This window comes from Paroedura picta, chromosome 10 (assembly GCF_049243985.1).
Source record: "Paroedura picta isolate Pp20150507F chromosome 10, Ppicta_v3.0, whole genome shotgun sequence".
Taxonomy (NCBI): Eukaryota; Metazoa; Chordata; class Lepidosauria; order Squamata; family Gekkonidae; genus Paroedura; species Paroedura picta.
The window spans coordinates 79,112,842-79,132,579 of NC_135378.1; the positions used below are offsets into that span (position 1 = coordinate 79,112,842).

General features: G+C 44.7%; 1 protein-coding gene across 10 annotated transcripts in view; it reads left to right on the forward strand.

Moving 5' to 3' along the window:
* The window catches only part of SEC31A (SEC31 homolog A, COPII component), a 61,722-nt gene that overhangs the window by 6,139 nt on the left and 35,845 nt on the right, over window positions 1-19,738 (forward strand). For 9 of the 10 annotated variants that reach the window (XM_077301031.1, XM_077301033.1, XM_077301039.1 and 6 more), the window contains exons 2-10: window positions 453-535; window positions 2,649-2,772; window positions 5,674-5,872; window positions 7,486-7,581; window positions 8,328-8,468; window positions 10,587-10,729; window positions 13,067-13,166; window positions 14,605-14,766; window positions 16,555-16,707. In XM_077301031.1, the coding sequence (XP_077157146.1) occupies window positions 457-535; window positions 2,649-2,772; window positions 5,674-5,872; window positions 7,486-7,581; window positions 8,328-8,468; window positions 10,587-10,729; window positions 13,067-13,166; window positions 14,605-14,766; window positions 16,555-16,707 (1,197 nt within the window). In that variant the 5' untranslated portion in view covers window positions 453-456. The remainder of the gene's footprint in view (window positions 1-452; window positions 536-2,648; window positions 2,773-5,673; window positions 5,873-7,485; window positions 7,582-8,327; window positions 8,469-10,586; window positions 10,730-13,066; window positions 13,167-14,604; window positions 14,767-16,554; window positions 16,708-19,738) is intronic. The other variant, XM_077301032.1, reaches the window with a different exon arrangement.

Sequence of the window (19,738 nt, forward strand, 5' to 3'; positions counted from 1 at the left end):
TGATAGGATAAGAGTGCGGACGATAGCACAAAATTATGATTCAGACTAGAAGATGAGACATGAGCGATAAGCCATTTATAGTCTCCAAAGTTTTGTTTATGTATATACGGACAGAACTGGGAGCAAACCAGCTTGGTGGGCATTTGTTGGGTGTCCTATGAGTGGTAGGTTAGAGCATGAGGCATTCATTCTTTAGGTGAGTCTCAGCCAGTTTAATCGGAAGTAACAATTGCTAGAAGGAACTTATATTTTGCTTTTTCAGAACTTTCTGAAGATAACTTGTGGGAGCCTTAAGGCCTTCTCTGTCCATACTTATTCTTTGCAGCGAATTATTTTATTTCGCTTCATACTGCTTTTAAATGGCCACAATATATTTTGGTGGGGTTTTTATTTTGCTTTGCACTATTATGAAATGCACTCCGTTTATTATAAAACTCTGCCCTCTTTTCCAGCAGGATGAAGCTCAAAGAGATAGACCGCACTGCTATGCAGGCCTGGAGTCCAGCCCAGCATCATCCCATTTACCTGGCCACAGGTGAGCTGTAAAATGCAGATAAAGTTCTAGTGTAAGATGGTCTGATGCATTATTATGCTCAACTGTTTCTGTTTTATTGATTTATTTTGCTTTAGATTTCCTGTGATTATTGCTGCATTCTTACTAAAGTTAATTATATAGTTTTAATAATTTATTTACTAGTCTGCTGCTGTTTAAGATTTCATTACATGTGATACTGTGTTTTATTGTCTTTGAATGGAATGGTGGAATAGAAATCTGAACAAGCAAGAGTCTTAATATTTATTTAGTTGCAAAAGGGATTGTAACATGTTTGGTAGAAACTGGTTGGGATCTGGCTGTCTACAAATTTGGTACCAGCGTGCATGAATTTCAGATATTCAGACCTGCTGCTGGCCTGGAACTCATGAAGTTTTAATAGCTTTTGAACCCCAATAAAGTATCGCAGTTCAAAAAGGATTGAGAGAGTTCAGAGGAGAGTGACGAGAATGATCCGGGGCCTGGGGACCAAAGCCTATAAGGAAAGCCTTAGGGATTTGGGAATGTTCAGCCTGGAGAAGAGGAGCCTAAGAGGGGACATGATTGCTCTTTTAAAGTATTTGCAAGGTTGTCACTTAGAGTAGCGATCCCCAACCTGTGGGCCGCAGACCACATGTGGTCCTTCGACTAATTGGAGGTGGGCCCTGAAGGACGCCTTCTCCCCCCCCCCCCCGGCCCTTTACTTCTTCCCCCTCAGCCCTTTACCACACACTTATTGTTGTGGTGTGTCTGTATCTTATTTTGAAGGGATGTTTAAACATTACCATAGCGATCAGAGAGTGTTAGAGCAGTGGTTGAGAGTAGAGGAGTAAACTACCCCCCCCCACCGGGCCTCAGTAAAAGGCGTTGAGTGGTCCCTGGTGAGTGGTCCCCGGCGTTGAGTGGTCCCCGGTGATAAAAAGGTTGGGGACCACTGACTTAGAGGATGGCAGGGAGTGGTTCCTGTTGGCAGCAGAGGAGATGACCTACAGTAAAGGGTTTAAACCAGGGGTAGTCAAACTGCGGCCCTCCAGATGTCCATGGACTACAATTCCCAGGAGCCCCTGGGAATTGTAGTCCATGGACATCTGGAGGACCGCAGTTTGACTACCCCTGGTTTAAACTATGTGTAGAAGAGTGCCAGCTAGACATCAGTATTTTTTTCCCCATAGTCTGAGTAGTTCAGCAGTGGAACAGGCTGTCTAAGGAGGCGATGAGCTTGCCCTCACTGGTGGTCTTTAAGCAACGGCTGGACAAAGAGCCAGCTTGGTATAGTGGTTAGGATTATGGACTTCTAACCGGGCGAGCCGGGTTTGATTCCCCGCTCCCCCGTATGCAGGCAGCTGGGTGACCTTGGGCTCCCCACAGCACTGATAAAACTGTTCCGACCGAGCAGGAATATCAGGGCTCTCTCAGCCTCACCCACCTCACAGGGTGTCTGTTGTGGGGAGAGGAAGGGAAGACAAGTATAAGCTGCTTTGAGATTCCTTCGGGTAGAGAAAAGCAGCATATAAGAACCAACTCTTCTTCTTGCTGTAGGCTGATCCTGAATTGATCAGGGGGTTGGTCTGTCTCCCTCTGATTCTTTTCTAAGTTGAATGACTGCTTTGCAGAAAGTTGCAATTGATTTTATTAACAAAACATTTCCTGCTTTGTTTCACCTGGTTCCTCCGTGTGTTCAGTTGACTTAAAAGCAAAGGCTTGCCTTACTAGAGGCAATCAATGTCTTGTCTCAGCATTTTCAACAGTTGCCAGCCAGCAACTTTAACAAGAGAGGGTGAGCATCATTGCAAATGATAGTGTCTTCTGAAGTGCTAGAGAAATTTAAAACCTCACAATGTTTTTTAAGAAAGGAGGGGGCCAAAAATCAATATCTAATTTTGTGTTTCTATTTAAACGAGCAGAAATAATTTGGCATTCAAATGTGGCTCTAGAGCAGGGATAGTCAACCTGTGGTCCTCCAGATGTCCATGGACGACAATTCCCATGAGCCCTTGCCAGCGTTTGCTGGCATGGGCTCATGGGAATTGTAGTCTATGAACACCTGGAGGACCACAGGTTGAATACCCCTGTTCTAGAGTATGGTTGTATTGAGCTATTGTACATTTCTGTGCAGGTACGTCAGCTCAGCAACTGGATGCGACCTTCAGCACCAATGCTTCACTGGAAATATTTGAACTGGACTTGACCGACCCTTCGTTGGATATGAAGTCCTGTGCCACTTACTCCTCCACTCACAGGTATGACCTTAAATTTTGAAGACGGTTAGCCTCCTTCATGATACCCACCACAGAGTGCTTGAGAAGAAGCTTACAGGCGGCAGCAGCAGAGATCTGGAAGCTGCTTCTGTTTTTGCTGCGATTATTCAGTAGGATTTCAGTATAAAGACCTGGAAACAGCCCAGTCTATGCAGAGGCCCAGGCATACAAGGTTAGGGCCAGAGATGCTTTCTGGAGCGCACCCTAGGGATCTGTGCACATACACAAACCAATACACAACTTATCTTGCCATGTGTTCAACTCTGCATGTATATTCTTCTTAGCAATGGTGCTTTCTGAAGACCTGGACTTGCAGGCCTTATTTGTGCACCAACCACAGTTGTCCTAGAGGATTGTAGAAGGACAGAGGTGGGAGAGAATGCTGCTGGTCCAAATGGTGGGTCTTCAGCATTGACTCTGTCTCTGGTATATGTTGAGCCAGAGAGAGAAGGAAGGAACTAGCTAGAAGAACGCACTTGGACTCCCTGGGCCCTGAGATGGAACAGAAGCAAGACAGTGTTGCATTTGCTGGATCCTTCCTCCTGCTTGGCCTCCTGGTTTCTAATAGGGTTATAGGGAGCTCCTGTATATGGGGCACAGCCCCAGTAGCCTTAATTCCCAAGCCAGCATGCATGCACATCTATGATGAGGTCTCATTTGGAATACTTTGTCGAGTTCTGGTCACTGTCTCCAAAAGAACATTTCAGTGCTGGAAGACATACAGTGGAGGGCAAGCTTGATGATTAGAGGGTTGGAGCATTTTCCTTATGAGGAAATCCTGAAGAGTCTGGGACTTTTAAGTTTAGAAAAGAGATGGCTAAAAAAGGGACATTATAGAGATTTAGAAACTTATACATGGGGTGGAGAGAGCTGACAACGCAAAACTTTTCTCCCTCTTCCCAAATACTAGAACTTGGGCGCATCCAGTGAAGCTAATGGGCAGTAGGCTCTGGAGGGACAGAAGGAAATACTACTTTATACGGAGTGTGATTAAAATGTGGAATTCACTGCAAGAGGATGTAGTGATGGCCGCAGGCATAGACAGCCTTAAAAGGGGATGAGATAGATTCACAGAGGATAAGGCTGTCAGTGGCCACTAGCCATGGTGATGGCTCTACATGCAGAAAGAAGCACTAAAAGAAGCACTAAGCTCCAAATCCTAGAGCCAGGAGGCAACTTCAGGGGAAGGGCTTGACCTTTGGGCCCTGTTGTTGGCTCTCCAGAGGAACTGGTTGGCCACTGTGTGAGACAGGACCTTGGAATAGATGGACCCCTGGTCTGATCCAGCAGGCCTCTTCTGATGTTCTTAAGAAGGCCTCAGCTTCTCTGCCCTGTTGTTGGCCCTCCAGAGGAACTGGCTGGCCCCTGTGGAAGACTAGACTAGATGGACCCTCAGTGACCTGATCCAGCAGGGCTATTCTGATGTTCTTATGACACATGTGAGTGGTTGTCCTTGCTCATAAACACAGGGTTATACCCTCTATTTAGACAGCTAATTCGGAACATCTTTGTATATTCTATTATTTACTTGGAGTCCTGTGTAAGTTGACCGAGGAGGAAAAACTGTGACCATAAGCCTTTCTCATTGTTCTCGCGCCCAGCTAACAGCAGCTGTTTTTCATGAGTAAGCAGCTTTGGCAGTTAGCGCAAGGCACAGTCTTCCTAGCATGGTGAAGGAGCTGAGAATTTTCCACTGACGTTGGACTAAGTCCATGAATCTTTCATGGCAGATACAATGTCAACAGGAGACATCGTGCTTCCATTGACCACAGTTCGCTCTGTCATCGGAGGTGCTAAGCTTGCTGAGACTCCGTTGTATCAAGTTATATTTATTGACATAAGCAGGTCAGACTTTTTCCCCTTCCATGATCTCAGCCAAACTCAATCCGTATAATCCTGCGAAATAATCCTTATTTGAACTGTAAGGTTTTCTGGCCTGCAGATTCAACTGCCCTACAATTCTTTCTTTATCTCCAACATTCCTTTGAAATCAAGTATAACTGAACCTCTTAGGACCACCCAATTTTCCTTTGGATGGCAGGCATTCGAGTGGGTATCTGTCTCCAGACTGGGGCCACTTTGCTCTTTGTTTGGGTGTGAGGGTGAAGAGCGTAGAACTAGGATTTGGGAGACCCAGATTTGAATCCCTGCTCTTATCGTAGATTGCTGGGTAACCTTGGGCCAGTCACATTCTCTCAGCCTAATCTACCTTTTATTATTATTATTATTATTAGATTTATAGCCCGCCACTCCCTTATAGGGGTGTTGTGAGGGTAAAGTGATGGAGGAGAGAATGATAAAAGTGCGTTGTGTCTCTACTGGGGAGAAACCTGGAATGCAAATGGATTAAATAAAAATAAATTCATTAACAGAGATTGATGGGAGGAATACTGTTTCTTTATGTAAGAGATTCTTTATGTCAGTGGTCCCCAACCTTTTTATCACCGGGGACCACTCAACGCTTGACAATTTTACTGAGGCCCAGTGGGGGGGGGTAGTTTACTCCTCTACTCTCAACCACTGCCCTAACGCTCTCTGATCGCTATGGTAATGTTTAAACATCCCTTCAAAATAAGATACAGACACGCCACAACAATGAACATAAGGAACATTTTATTTTCATGGAAATTTTCACTCATGACAATGACAAATCGATGGGAACCCTGAGCTTGTTTCTCTGCAACGAGATAGTCCCATCTGGGGGTGATGGGAGACAATGACACCCGAAGTGTGTTGTAAAGGGCCGGGGGGGGGGGAGAAGGCGTCCTTCGGGGCCCACCTCCAATTAGTCTACGGACCACATGTGGTTTGCGGCCCACAGGTTGGGGATCGCTACTTTATGTAACAGATTCTCTCTGCCACCCCCCCCAATTAATCTTGCAGATATCACAAGCTAATATGGGGCCCTCACAAGATGGATCCCGACGGGAATCTTTCAGGCGTGCTTATCGCAGGGGGCGAAAATGGAAACATCATCTTGTATGATCCGGCTAAGATAATAGCTGGCGACAGCGAAGTCGTGATTGCGCAGAAGGACAAACACACGGGGCCTGTGAGAGCTCTGGATGTCAACATATTTCAGGTTAGATGCTTTTGTGTCCTATTGTTTATGTGAATATATTGCCATATAAAGAGCTCTTTAACCCTTATTGATGCATCTGCACTTGGTGATTTTGAATTGTGGTTTTTAAGGTTACAATTGTGTTTGTTTTTTGTTCAAGTTTTGTTGTATGCTTCATGCCAAGGGTCTCCAGTATTGCGCCAGTGGATGCCCTGATGCCCACTGGCTCGTTTCTTGGCACCTGCCAAGTGTTTTTAGGAGGTGGGCGAGGCCAGGTGAAGCCTTTGCCCAGCAAGGCTTCTGATTGGCAATTGGAGATTTGATTGACTTTGCAGATTTTTAAAAAGTTACATTGGAAGCATAGTGCCAGGCTCTTCACTGTGTGAGTGAGGGTAGCCCAAGGCAGCCGTTTTGTGGCTGGCTCTGCCTCCTGCAGCAACTGTTTTGTAGCTGCACCCACAGTGCTGTGTCCAGAGTCGAAAGGGGCCTGCAGGCTCAAAAGGTTGGGAATCCCTGTGCTATACACGGCCTTGGGGCTGTGGGATAACTGGAAGGGCAGCTTTATAAATAGCCTGCTTGGCATCATCTCCATTTTACATGTGGGAAACTGAGGCTTTTTGATGCAAATGACATAGGGCTACCAAGTGTATTTGTGGAAATGTGTGATAGGTCCACAAACTGCAGTCCTCCAGATGTCCATGGACTACAATTCCCATGAGCCCCTGCTAGAGTTTGCTGGCAGGGGCCCATGGGAATTGTAGTCCATGAACATCTGGGGGACCACAGGTTTGACTACCCCTGCACTAGACCATGCTGATTCTCCTGATGTTCTAAAAAGAAACACTGGCATTTCTATTCATCGATACCATTTTACGCTCTCTGTGTTATATATATTGTGCTATTTCCAAATTATGGTTTGTATGACATTACTGGACTGTTCCCCTCCCTTCTCCCCAATTTCTTTAAATAGTGTTCTTGTTGATTTGAAATAGAAGCTTCTGGAAATAGATATGGGAGTTTCTGGCGGGGTGGCTGATGTGAACATACTCTACTATTTATGATTCATCATCCAGGCACTGCAGGATGCTGTTCTTTTAATGTAGCCATATTGGAATCGCAGTAGAACAACCAGCATCTAGTCCAGAAGCACCTGAGAAACAAGATTTTCGGGACTTAATGAGCTTTCAAAAATCCCAGCTGTCTGACAAAGGGAACTGTGACTCTCAAAAGCTCATGCCCTGAAAATGTGGGGATCCCTGGCCCCCAGAGAGATTCGGCTGGCCTCAGCTAGAGTCAGGGCCTTCTCAGCCTCAGCTCCTGCTTGGTGGAACAAGCTGCCAACAAAGACCCAGGCCCTGATGGAGCTATCAAAGTTCCGCAGGGCACGTAAACCAGCGTTCTTCCACTAGGCAACTATGGACCTCTCCCCTTCCATCGTCTTCATATCCTTCATATCCTTCCCCTACTTGGGCTTCTGCCTCACTCCAGAGAGCCTCTCACCATTGAGAACATGCCAGCCAGATAATGGTAATAATAGTGACAACAGAAATGGACTCTTTCATGAATAAGAAGGCTGCTTCCTGGGAATTCTTTAATCTCCAGAGGGATGTGTGCCTTTGTGTTTCCTGTTACAGACAAATTTAGTAGCCTCAGGAGCAAACGAATCTGAGATCTACATCTGGGACTTGAACAACTTCGCCACCCCTATGACCCCGGGAGCCAAGACACAGGTACAGGATGGGTGCTTTGCCCAAGAGTGGAAAAACCAAACATTTCATAATGGGTGGGATGATGTGTATGCGATTTCAGTCAGATTACATAATTAAAAAAAAAAATATATATATATATATATAGGGTCAGAATCCACTTCCTTATGCATTTATATTCAAAACTTGTTCTCATTCTGCTTCTACATTATAATAAATGTATTTATATGCATTGCAATTTTATTTTTATTTATTTATTATATTTATATACCGCCCTCCCCGAAGGCTCAATACATTTATAATGAGCTTTTTAGTTTTACAGTAAGTCAATCTGTTTAATCTGGTCTCTAAGCTGCCTCTTCTGATACGAAAGGGTTGGGCATGGGGGTGCCAGTTACCTACTGATAGAGGGAGGCCTCCCACCCTTGCAGTTTGGCGTGGCCAAGGCCTCATCTACCCAGAATCATGGATGGGATATTAGCTTGCCTGTCCATCCCACAAAGCTACAGATCGGAGGCAGGTGGGATGCCATGTGTGATGCTAGCCATCATTTCCACCAATTCATTTCCTGAAAAGTTCATGGGGATGCTTGACTTCTGTCATGTCACACCTGAGAGCATAGAAGATGCTGTTCTAAAGTCTTGCTGTTACGTCTTCTAGTGCTGGGCTGCAAAGATGATGTTTTTCAAATGTTTTGCTTACGTTTACATTTACGCTTCTTCCCCGTTGTTGAAACGGTGGTAGATTAGCATGCATTCTACTTCCAACAGCCTCCTGAAGACATCAGCTGTATTGCATGGAACAGGCAAGTCCAGCACATCTTGGCTTCTGCTAGCCCGAGTGGCCGTGCCACTGTCTGGGATCTCAGGAAAAATGAACCCATCATCAAAGTCAGTGACCACAGCAACCGGGTAATTATCCAGCCAGTTTGCAGATGGTTGCATTAATTGAGTTGGCTTCCCAGTCGGCAGCCCAAAATAGTCTTCACTTAGGGAAGGAGCCTGTGAATCCCTCCCCCCCCAAATATGGCAGCATGTGACGTGAACAATCCGCATGTACCTTTGTTTCTGTTTTGGCCTAATTTGCACAATTGTCCCTTTAAAAACATGGAATGGTGTATCACAGGATTCCCTTATCTGATGTCCTGAGCATGTGACATTAGCCTCTTTTGTGTATTTGTGTTTCTGTGTGTGTGTACGAGAGAGAGAGAGAGAGAGAGTGCCATTAAGTCACTTCTAACTTCTGGCAATTCTGTGAATGAATGCTCCTTAAAACATCTGTAAGGAAGTTGATAACTTCCTTTTTTGGTTTGGCAATAGCCACAGTGGGAGATGTGGAGCTTCAAGTTGAGTGGGGATAACATCCCTAAGGAGATAAGTTCTCTCTTGCTGATGAGTGGCACCTGCAAGTGAGTTAGGCTAAAAAAGAAGAGCAGTGCCTAGAAAAGGAACCCTCCTCATGGCGTCTGGTCTCCAGCATTTTCAGCAGTATCGGCCACTTATCTTCAGGAGAGAACCTAACAGACTCACGGTCATTTCCACGGGAGCCAAGAATTCAGCCTGCCAGTGCATTTGTTCTATTTGGGGTTAGTAAATTTTAGCTGCAACGGAGAAAGTTTTTTTTTTCATTCCTGTGCCTTTCTGTTTTGTGTCTGATTGAACATTATTTTTTTTTAATCTACCATAATATTTTCTTTCTAAGGATAAACTTTAAGCGTTGTTATAAGGCTGTGCCTGAGATTTAATAAGAGGTGCATCAAGAGGTCAAAGAACTCTCAGAAGACAGGATAGCCCCTGTTTAAGTCTCCCTGTTTATGCACTGTCATTAGTAGCCTCGCTCTGGTCTTGCAAATGCGTAGCCATGGTCTCCTTGATCTTCTGGCAGTAAATTCCACATTTAATTCTTGCTGTGCAAGAAAGTGTTTCTTTTTTGTCCATCCTGAAGGAAGCAGCTTCTTCAGAGAGCTAAAATTGGGGTGAAAATCTCATTGAAGTCCTTGTCTCCCTAAACTAAAAATTACCATAAAAGTAATTTGAACACAATGTTGCAAGTCACTGTTGCTTCCACTTCTGTCAGATGCTAATGTAGTATCCTGTGTTCAACGGCATTAAGAAAATTTGGGGGCATTTAAATTTTCTTAAGAATTGGTGGTGATGTCCATTGACTTCTCCCCTCCAGCTGCAGGTGGTTAAGCTCCCACAAGTCTGAGAAATGTGTCCATGTTTGCTTGCATTTATCCAACCAAACCACAGGAGTACACAAAGAAAGTGAAAGTATCCAAAAACAAGCAGGTCCGTGTACAAATAACAATAACTCAATGAGCAAGTCTTCTGTTATGAAATAGAACACTCTATATATGTTGCATTTCTTGGTTCCAAATCGCTCATAAACAAAAATACAGAATTTTTCATATAATGTAACAAAGATTCTAGATAGAGTTCCAGTATTTAACAACTGTTATCATAGGCATTTGGAACCAAGAAATACTATATAGAGTTTATTTCATATGTAGTGTTTTATTAGAGCAGGGTGGTAAGGCAGCAGAAATGCTGACTGAAGCTGTCTGCCCATGAGGCTGGGAGTTCGATCCCAGCAGCCGGCTCAAGGTCGACTCAGCCTTCCATCCTTCCGAGGTCGGTAAAATGAGTACCCAGCTTGCTGGGGGGGAAACGGTAATGACTGGGGAAGGCACTGGCAAACCACCCCGTATTGAGTCTGCCATGAAAACGCTGGAGGGCGTCACCCCAAGGGTCAGGCATGACTCGGTGCTTGCACAGGGGATACCTTTACCTTTACCTTTAGTGTTTTATTTCATATTAGATTTGTTCATTGAGTTATTATTTATACATGAACTTGCTGGTATTCATGCCAATGAGTTGTTGAAAGCAGGCTTATAGGTGTTGTTCCCACACTAATATGACTGCAACCGTGTTAGTAAGGGAATGTGTAAAGCAAGTACCAGAAACGGGCAAAGGGTTGTGTGCCCCTTTAAGACAGCTTGATGATGATGACCTTTTCTTCCCTCCCAGATGCACTGCTCAGGTCTGGCTTGGCATCCAGATATTGCTACTCAAATGGTCCTGGCTTCTGAAGATGACAGGCTGCCTGTAATTCAGATGTGGGACCTTAGGTTTGCATCGTCTCCTCTTCGTGTTCTGGAAAACCATGCAAGGTATATGTGTGCATGTTTATCCTTTATAAATTCTACATTCCAGTTTCTCTCAACTCTCTGCAGCTCCAGTTGTTTCCACAAGGGTGTGATTTTCTAGTTGGTGCATAATTTGCCTAGTTTCCTCTGCCATTTCTCCCCTCCCCCTGCCCTTGAACTTCATTCTCCATCTTAGGGCTGTCGGCCCATTGTTGGCATGCTTCCTTTAGCCCTGCCTCCCCCCTCCAAGATCTCTTCTCAGTCCTCTGCCATCCCCCTGGTGAGTTCTGACTAAAGAGATCTAGCTTGGTGTAGTGAGGTTTATACATCACATAAATGCAAAGGTTGAATAGCATTTGTTTGGCAGGGCCTGTAAGACGGAGCTGTTCCACCAGATATATGATTGGGGCCAATAAACAGCAACATCATCTGGGCCCCCTCCCACGTACACCCCCTGAGATCAATCTGAATGATGACTGACAGCACAAAAACGTTTTTAGCTGGTTGCTGGGTTCGATATTATTATTATTACTATTACTATTACTACTACTACTACTACTACTACTACTACTACTACTACTACTACTACTACTACTACTATTATTATTATTATTATTATTATTATTATTATTATTATTATTATATTTATAGCCCGCCACTCCCTTGCGGCTCGTGGCAGGTAACAATATCGCAAATCCCCATTAAAACCCCATAAAACAATAACATTGCCAATATTGCCGGCATGGCAAGAATGGCAGCTCAACTCCCCCCCCCCTCCCTCCCACTACTAGCGGGTGGAGAGGAGGTCCTGATGATGTTTTGCTTCGGGTCCAGAACCCGAGTCCCCGGGGGAGGCATAGATCTATTATCAGCCCTGGCCTCAACCATAAACCTGGCGGAAGAGCTCCATCTTGCAGGCCCTGCGGAACGTTGAAAGATCCCGCAGGGCCCGCAGCTCTCCCGGGAGCTCATTCCACCAGGTCGGGGCCAGGACTGAAAAGGCCCTGGCCCTGGTCGAGGCCAGGCGTGCTTCCCTCGGGCCGGGAACGACTAACAGGTTTTCACCCGCAGAGGGGCCCTGCGAGGGGCATAGGGCGATAGGCGGTCCCTCAGGTATGTGGGTCCCAACTCGCGTAAAGCCTTGAAGGTTAGAACCAGAACCTTGAACCAGATCCGGGCAGCAATTAGCAACCAGTGCAGCTGCCTCAGCACTGGCTGGATGTGGGCCCTCCAAGATGTGCCAGTGAGGACCCTAGCAGCTGCGTTTTGCACTAGCTGAAGTTTCCGGATCAAGGACAAGGGAAGGCCCGCGTAGAGGTGGTTTAAATCATATAGATGGTGTAAATAGTTTTTAGTCAAGTTAATTATAATGTTTGAATGTAAATCAACTTTTATGAATTATTGTATTTGTATTTTATGAATTACTGTAATAGTATCTGATCTGCTCCTTGCTGGGGGAAGCAGTCAAGAAATCCCAGAATAAATAAATAAAATGAATAAATAATAAACACACTTCAGACCACGGCTTCAGATTCTGGTTTGGCAGACCCAAAGTAAATCTGCCTCTTGTCTGCCAATCCTATTGGCAGACAATCCAAAGTTAGTCTGAACCAAACCAGTGGATTTCTAAAAAAAAAAAAAATCCTGTAACCTTGGGGGTGAGGTCAAATTTAGTTTTCTGGCCAGTTGGAGTCTAACTACTTAGTGAAATGGTTATGTTGTATTACTTAAAGCTCATGTTCTCTGGATTTGCAAAAATTCTTAATGTAAATGAGATAGTTTGTGTTCTCAGATATTTTTGATATGTTTGCATCATAATAGCGTGGGTTATTTCTGCAAGTTAAACTATATTAATGCAAATCGTGTGTGTGTGTGTGTGTGAGAGAGAGAGAGAGAGAGAGAGAGAGAGAGAGAGAGAGAGAGAGAGAGAGAGAGAGAGAGAATAATCTAATTACAGTTCCGGAATCCCAAAACACAGGAACTGAAGATAAATCCTTAAGGTCGCATTGTTGGCCTGAACCAGTAGAACAAAATTTAAGTCCAGTGGCAGCTTTAAGTCCAATAAAGTGTAATTCTGGTCATAACCTTATATCCAAAATTTAATTTGTTGGTCTTACAGAGGTGGCACTGAATTCAAACTTTGTTCTATAGGAACTGAAAACAATTTACTGAATTTTTGCAGATGTCCAAATGAGTTTTTTTTTATACCCACTTTTGTCTACCCTAAGCGGTCTCACAGCAGGTTGCGATCACCTTCCCTTCTGAAAAGATTTTCTGCAGGCTTTGGTTCGAGTGAGAGAACCACACAGCTTCCCATAAATTGTGATATTTACACTGTGCCATTTGTGTCATTTCACATAGGGGTGTTCTGACTGTTGCGTGGAGCATGGCAGATCCTGAGCTGCTTTTGAGCTGTGGGAAGGACGCAAAAATACTCTGTTCCAATCCAAACACCGGCGAGGTACCAGCAAGCAATTTTCTAGCTCTTGAAATGGCAATTTTTTTATTTTCTAGGTGGAGCTAAAGAGCAAGCTAACATTGCTCTCTGCAGTACAGTTAGACTATATCAGCTTTAATATCTTCATCCAGTGATAGGTGCCCTTTGTGGGGTAAATAATGTGTGTTTCATAAGCATGGCAGGCTTAAAATGCTCACTGTTATTTGTTTTATGATGGACCTGTTTTAACGTCCTTGTCGCTTATCACAGGAGACAAGGAGATCTTTTATTTATTGTTTCTTTGTTTGTTTATTTATTTATTATATTTATATACTGCCCTCCCCCGGGGGCTCAGGGCGGTTTACATAATAGCATAAGAACAATACATGGAACAATATTTTCCATGTATTTCTTAAGAATTGGTGGATATTTTCCCTTTTGGCAGGGACTAGTAAGTCTCATTAGCAGAGAAAGCTCTAAAGGAGCATCAAGGCTGGTGCATTTTGAAGAAGGCATCCTCTATCACTGGGGAGGGACTGTGGATTGGAAAAAGCCTGTGCTTGGCATGCAGAAGTCCCCAGGTTCAATCCTGAGCATCTCCAGTTAAAAGGACCAGGAAGCAGGTGATGTGGGTCCTCTACCTGAAACCCCAGAGAGCTGCTACCGATACTGACATGGATGGTCCAGTGGTTGGATTCAGTATGTCAGCTTCATGTGTTTGCGCCTTGGAAAAGCTGTTCTGTAGAACGAACTCTTGTATGAAGAATATTCACCTTGTTCCTTATCACCTCTGAAGAGTGGCATCTGGGATCGAAGAATGCACATGTGTGCATATTGCCCTCTTCAGTGCATTGGGATCTGTGGATCAGGGTGAAAAGTGTATTCACAGTTCTATTAGTGGGGACAGGCCTCTTTCCTTCTGTCCTGCAGTGATCTTGCCCAGGCATGATTTCCAGGTGCCTCAGCCACCTTCTCCAGCACAGGCAATACTTCACTGGTATTGTCATTGGAATTGGTCCAGTAACTAAACAAAAAGGGTGAGAAAGAATAAACCGAACAAAGAAAGCATGCAATTTATATTTGCTGGAGATCAAGTGTGTGTTTGAGCAAGCAAGAAGGAACTGTGCATATTTAAGTCACTCCCACCTGTCTTTAACATTCTTACGTATAAAGCCAGCATGGTGTAGTGGTTAAGAGCAGCAGCTTCTAATCTGGAGAACTGGGCTTGATTCCCCACTCCTCCTCCATATGCAGTCAGCTAGGTGGTTTTGGGCCAGTCACAGTCCTGTTAGAGCTGTTCTCATAGAGCTTTCTCAGTCCTGCCTACTTCATAGTGTGCCTGTTGTGGGGAGAGAAAGGGTAGTGAAAAGTGGGGGTACAAAACCCCAGCTTTTTTTCTTAGACTTGTACTGTTTAACAGCTGCTATGATTGTGTTTTCCTGTCTTTTGGTTTTGGGCACAGGTGTTGTATGAGCTTCCCACCAGCACCCAGTGGTGCTTTGACATTCAGTGGTGTCCCAGAAACCCCGCCCTCCTCTCTGCAGCTTCGTTTGACGGCCGGATCAGCATCTATTCCATCATGGGCGGAAGCACAGACAGCCTGAGGCAGAAACAGGCTGATAAGGTAACTGAAAGCAAAATGTAAAAGGAGAGGAATGTGAGGGCCTTGGTTTATTTTGATTTTAATATTGCAGTGCCACATAACTCTAGATAGTTTCATAACCTCCAAATGGTTTGAATAAACCCTTAAGTACAACTAAAAACTGTTACCTTAGTGACTTCCTCTGCCTTAACATTTCAGTAGTTTACAAAGACCACTTTTATTAAAACAAAATCTGGGTATTTCCCCCATTAATTTTAGTTGTTTGTAGGTTGATATTTTGTCCAATATGCTCACTTTTTGTTATTCATGATGAGTTGCTTTGGAATATCTCCAACTACCAAAACTATTACTGTCCCTTGGTGCTTGTTCTCATAAGTTAAGATCCAGACTCCCCCCTCCTGACCAAGTCAGATCTAGCCACCCCCTATTAAACCCCCAAGGCGTCTTTACATTCTCTGTGAGCGGGGATGGGGTTGGTTTTTTTAGTCCACTGCCAACTTGTCTGGTTTTATTGTTTGTATTTTTGTTCTCTTAGGGGGATTTTATTGTGGGGTTTTATCTATTGACAGAATAAGTAGGACCCAGAGGTTACCTTGGGATAACAGTCCTTGTTCCAGTACCTCTTTTTTCTCCTGACTAAACGGGATACTTTACTAGATTTCTGTACAAAGCTGTAAACTCCACCTGGTTTGGAATAGCTGCAGCTGCCAAAAACTGTCACAGTCCCTTGGAACTTGTTCACCTAGAATCCGGAAATTACTTTGACATAAAAATCCTTGTTTAAATACCTCCTCTGTGCTGACTAGTTTGAGTACTTTACAGCAGGGGTAGTCAACCTGTGGTCCTCCAGATGTCCGTGGACTACAATTCCCATGAGCCCCTGCCAGCATTTGCTGGCAGGGGCTCATGGGAATTGTAGTCCACGGACACCTGGAGGACCGCAGGTTGACTACCCCCTGCTTTACAGGACTCTAGGTTTTTGTATGGAGCTGTAAATCTATCAAATTTTAATTTAAAAAAAATGAGGCTCCCAGTGTTAATGGGGACCATCAACTCTTTAACTTAGTGCAGGCGAATGTCTGCACTAATCAGAGACACAAAGTGATTTTGGGCATGGTTATTTCAGGGTAACCAATTGTATAAACTAAGATGGTCACAACTAGGAATATTCCCCTAGTGTTTTTGTGGCTGTTTTTAACCCCTCCCCTTCCCCTGCATAGCCTGACAAACAGCTGATCCCCAAAGAAGCTTCTCAATGAGTATCAGGTGTTTAAAGGTAAAGGCATCCCCTGTGCAAGCACTGGGTCATGTCTGACCCTTGGGGTGGCGCCCTCTAGCGTTTTCATGGCAGACTCAATACGGGGTGGTTTGCCAGTGCCTTCCCCACTCATTACCGTTTACCCCCCAGCAAGCAAGCTGGGTACTCATTTTACCGACCTCGGAAGGATGGAAGGCTGAGTCAACCTTGAGCAGGCTGCTGGGATCGAACTCCCAGCCTCATGGGCAGAGCTTTCAGACAGCATTTCTGTTGCTTACCTCTCTGCGCCACAAGAGGCTCTTATCAGCTGTTTAAGGAAAGCGATTTGGGCACCTGAACCAAAAGCTGAATCGATTCGGAACCCAAATCAAAAGCCAAATCGACTTGGCATCCAAAATCAAACTAGGGATTCATTGTTCAGCTAAAAACTCAGGGAAACATTGATTCAGGTGGTTTTTTTTAATTTAGTGTCGCCGGCACACCCCTGATCCTGATGTGTGCTTTTGGTGAGGTCGTGACCATAAGCAAAAGTAATCTTTCTCTTCTTGAAGCTGTCTTCATCCTTTGGGAATCTCGACCCGTTTGGAACAGGGCAGCCTCTTCCTCCTCTGCAGCTCCCACAGCAGACGACTTCCCAGAGCATGGTCCTGCCTCTGAAGAAACCACCCAAGTGGATTCGCCGTCCAGTGGGCGCTTCCTTTTCCGTAAGTGGATGCAGGAATGTCTGCATCGATCCAGGTCTATCAGTCTGGGGTTTCATCTATCGCTGCATGATGCATTATAGCAGGGGTAGTCAAACTGCGGCCCTCCAGATGTCCATGGACTACAATTCCCAGAAGCCCCTGCCAGCGAATGCTGGCAGGGGCTTCTGGGAATTGTAGTCCATGGACATCTGGAGGGCCGCAGTTTGACTACCCCTGCATTATAGCTTTCTGTATCTTAGCATATGTCCATCGTATTTATTTAACATGATTGATTAACTGCCTTTCTTCCGTATGGAGCTCAGGGTAGTTTACAATATAGGTAAAATAAAACCCATTAAAAGAAACTGAATTTAAAATTATAATTCAGGACTGCTTGTAAATTAATCATCGTTGCATTCCAAAATAAAAAAACTGTTTCCAACTGGCTCCTAAAGGTGGAAAGCAAGGGGGCCAACTGCACCTTTCTAGGGAGGTTGTTCCATGATCATGGAGCTGCCACTGAAAAGGCCCTGTCTCATATACCCACCAAACAAGCTTCTTTAATTGGTGGGACAGTCACAAGAGCCTCTCCCTGTGACTTTAATTTCTGGTCAGGAACATGTAAGAGAAGACAGTCCTTCAAATATCTCTGTCTAAAGCCATGTAGGGCTTTCAGAATTAAAATCAGCACCTTGAATTGGCCTCAGAAGCTGATTGTTAGCCAGTGTAATTGTTGCAGTCGCAGGGTCACGTTTCTGAGAGCTGGTCTCAACCAGCAGTCTAGGCGCAGCATTGTGCATTAGCAGCAATGTAAGTAATTTAATGCGCTACAATGCATGTTGTCCTCATCAGCTGACCACTCTTTTTTAGGATGCATGTGGGTTTCCCTCAGATCTGTTGGACAGTGCAAAGCTGATCCTTCTGCCCATTCCACCAGGGTATGATTCTAGTCATTCCCATGTTGCAAGATATCCTATAGTTCAACTCCCCATTACTTCTGCAGCTTTCCTATATGTTCTGGAAGCCGCTTGTGCAGAACTGAAGCAGAATCTCTTAAGTGAGAGCCACCTGTGTCTGTGTCGCATATGTAGAATAACTTGTTTTGCATGATGTGTATCCTGCCATCCATTTCCTCTAACATAAAAGCCATTAGTTTAGTGGAAGGAGGAGCTGATGATTATATCCAGCAACTGATTTCTGTATGTTCCAGGCACTGTGCTGGTGAGAGAATGGCAGTATAAATGAATGTGTGTACAGTAGCTTGACTTGATAGTTTGCGAATGCTGTCAAAGAATGCGTCTTTGGGGCTAGGATATGGTATGCACTCATTGCTGCCCAAGAATGAGGTCTCCGTTTTCTTCTTGTGCAGTGCCCCTTCTGCGTGATAGCTGCTTAGGCAGGGGTGAGGTCAACTGACACACTGTTATTGGTGTTAATGAGATGCATATGAGCACTTGGGGAGAGCAGTCTGTGAATACTGTTTGTGCATTTGCATACATTTGCATTTTTGAAATGGGGGGCAACATAGTGAAGGCTTGGGGCAGCTGTGGAAAAGGAAAAGTTTTCCTTCTTAGTTTGTGTTTCCCTCACTGCTGGTGCACCCACTGCTGATTGCTTCCCAGTTCAGAATTGCATCTAGACTTCTATATAAACACATTACAGCTTTATTTATGCTGTGGGTCATTCAGTTCCTGCTGAGCACTGGAACGTGTCATGGTCTGTGTTCTTTTTGTAGTTTGTTTAGTCTTTGTTCTGAAGCACTGGGGGTTAGCTCTAAACTTTATACTTCAAGGACAGAATGTCTCGTACTATGAATGGATTGTTTTTGCACTTTCATTAGTTCCTGGTACTTTAGAATGACAGTTCACCTGTCTACTTTCTAGGCATGAGGTCATACACACAGTCCATAACTTTTATTAGGACCTGTTCCAGTAATGTCCTTAATGTTAGACCTCTGGATGCCTTAAAGAGCACCTCTGTCCAGTCAATTTAGGAAAATGAGAGAGAATAATAATCTTTCATTTTGTAACTTGCTTTTCCTACGCTAAGGATGGATAACGACAATTAATAAACAATAAAATCTTAAAATCAGTATAAACGCAATAAAAGCATTCTGCTTATATAACCCCAAACTGATTCAGGTTTTTATTGGGCGGGGATCCAAACTTTAACAGCTCCGTCTCAGTTCATGGCAGTGAAGCCAGAATTTCTTGGAGATCTGTCAGGGACCCAACTGGATGCTTGGTGGAACAGCTCCATCTTGCAGGCCTTGCGGAACAGAGCATTCCACCAGGCCAGGGCCAACAATGAAAAGGCCCTGGCCCTGTTTGAGGCCAATTTCACCTCCTTCGGTCCGGGGATCCTCAGCAAGTTTTGGTCTGATGATCTTAATGACCTTCTGGTGGGTGGTGGGGGAAGAACGTAGTAGAAAAGGCAGTCCTCTAGATCAGGGGTAGTCAACCTGTGGTCCTCCAGATGTCCATGGACTACAATTCCCATGAGCCCCTGCCATCATTTGCTGGCAGGGGCTCATGGTAATTGTAGTCCATGGACATCTGGAGGACCACAGGTTGACTACCCCTGCTCTAGATGATCTGTTTTCTACTCTGTACTTGTAAGGTAACTTACCCTATTTTATGACTGGTAGAAAGCCAAGAACCTCACACTTCTCAAGGGTCTGGGCTAAATACACAGGTAAACTGTATATTTATTTTTTTCATGTGGGGGAGTACTTTCATTTAGTAGCAGAGCATCTTGACAGGCATAAGATCCCAAGATGAATCCCTGGTAAATAGGTAAAGGTATCCCCTGTGCAAGCACCGAGTCAAGTCTGACCCTTTGGGGTGACGCCTTCCAGCGTTTTCATGGCAGACTCAATACGGGGTGGCTTGCCAGTGCCTTTCCCAGTCATTACCGTTTACCCCCCAGCAAGCTGGGCACTCATTTTACCCACCTCAGAAGGATGGAAGGCTGAGTTGACCTTGAGCCGGCTGCTGAGATCGAACTCCCAGCCTCATGGGCAGAGCTTTCAGACTGCATGTCTGCTGCCTTA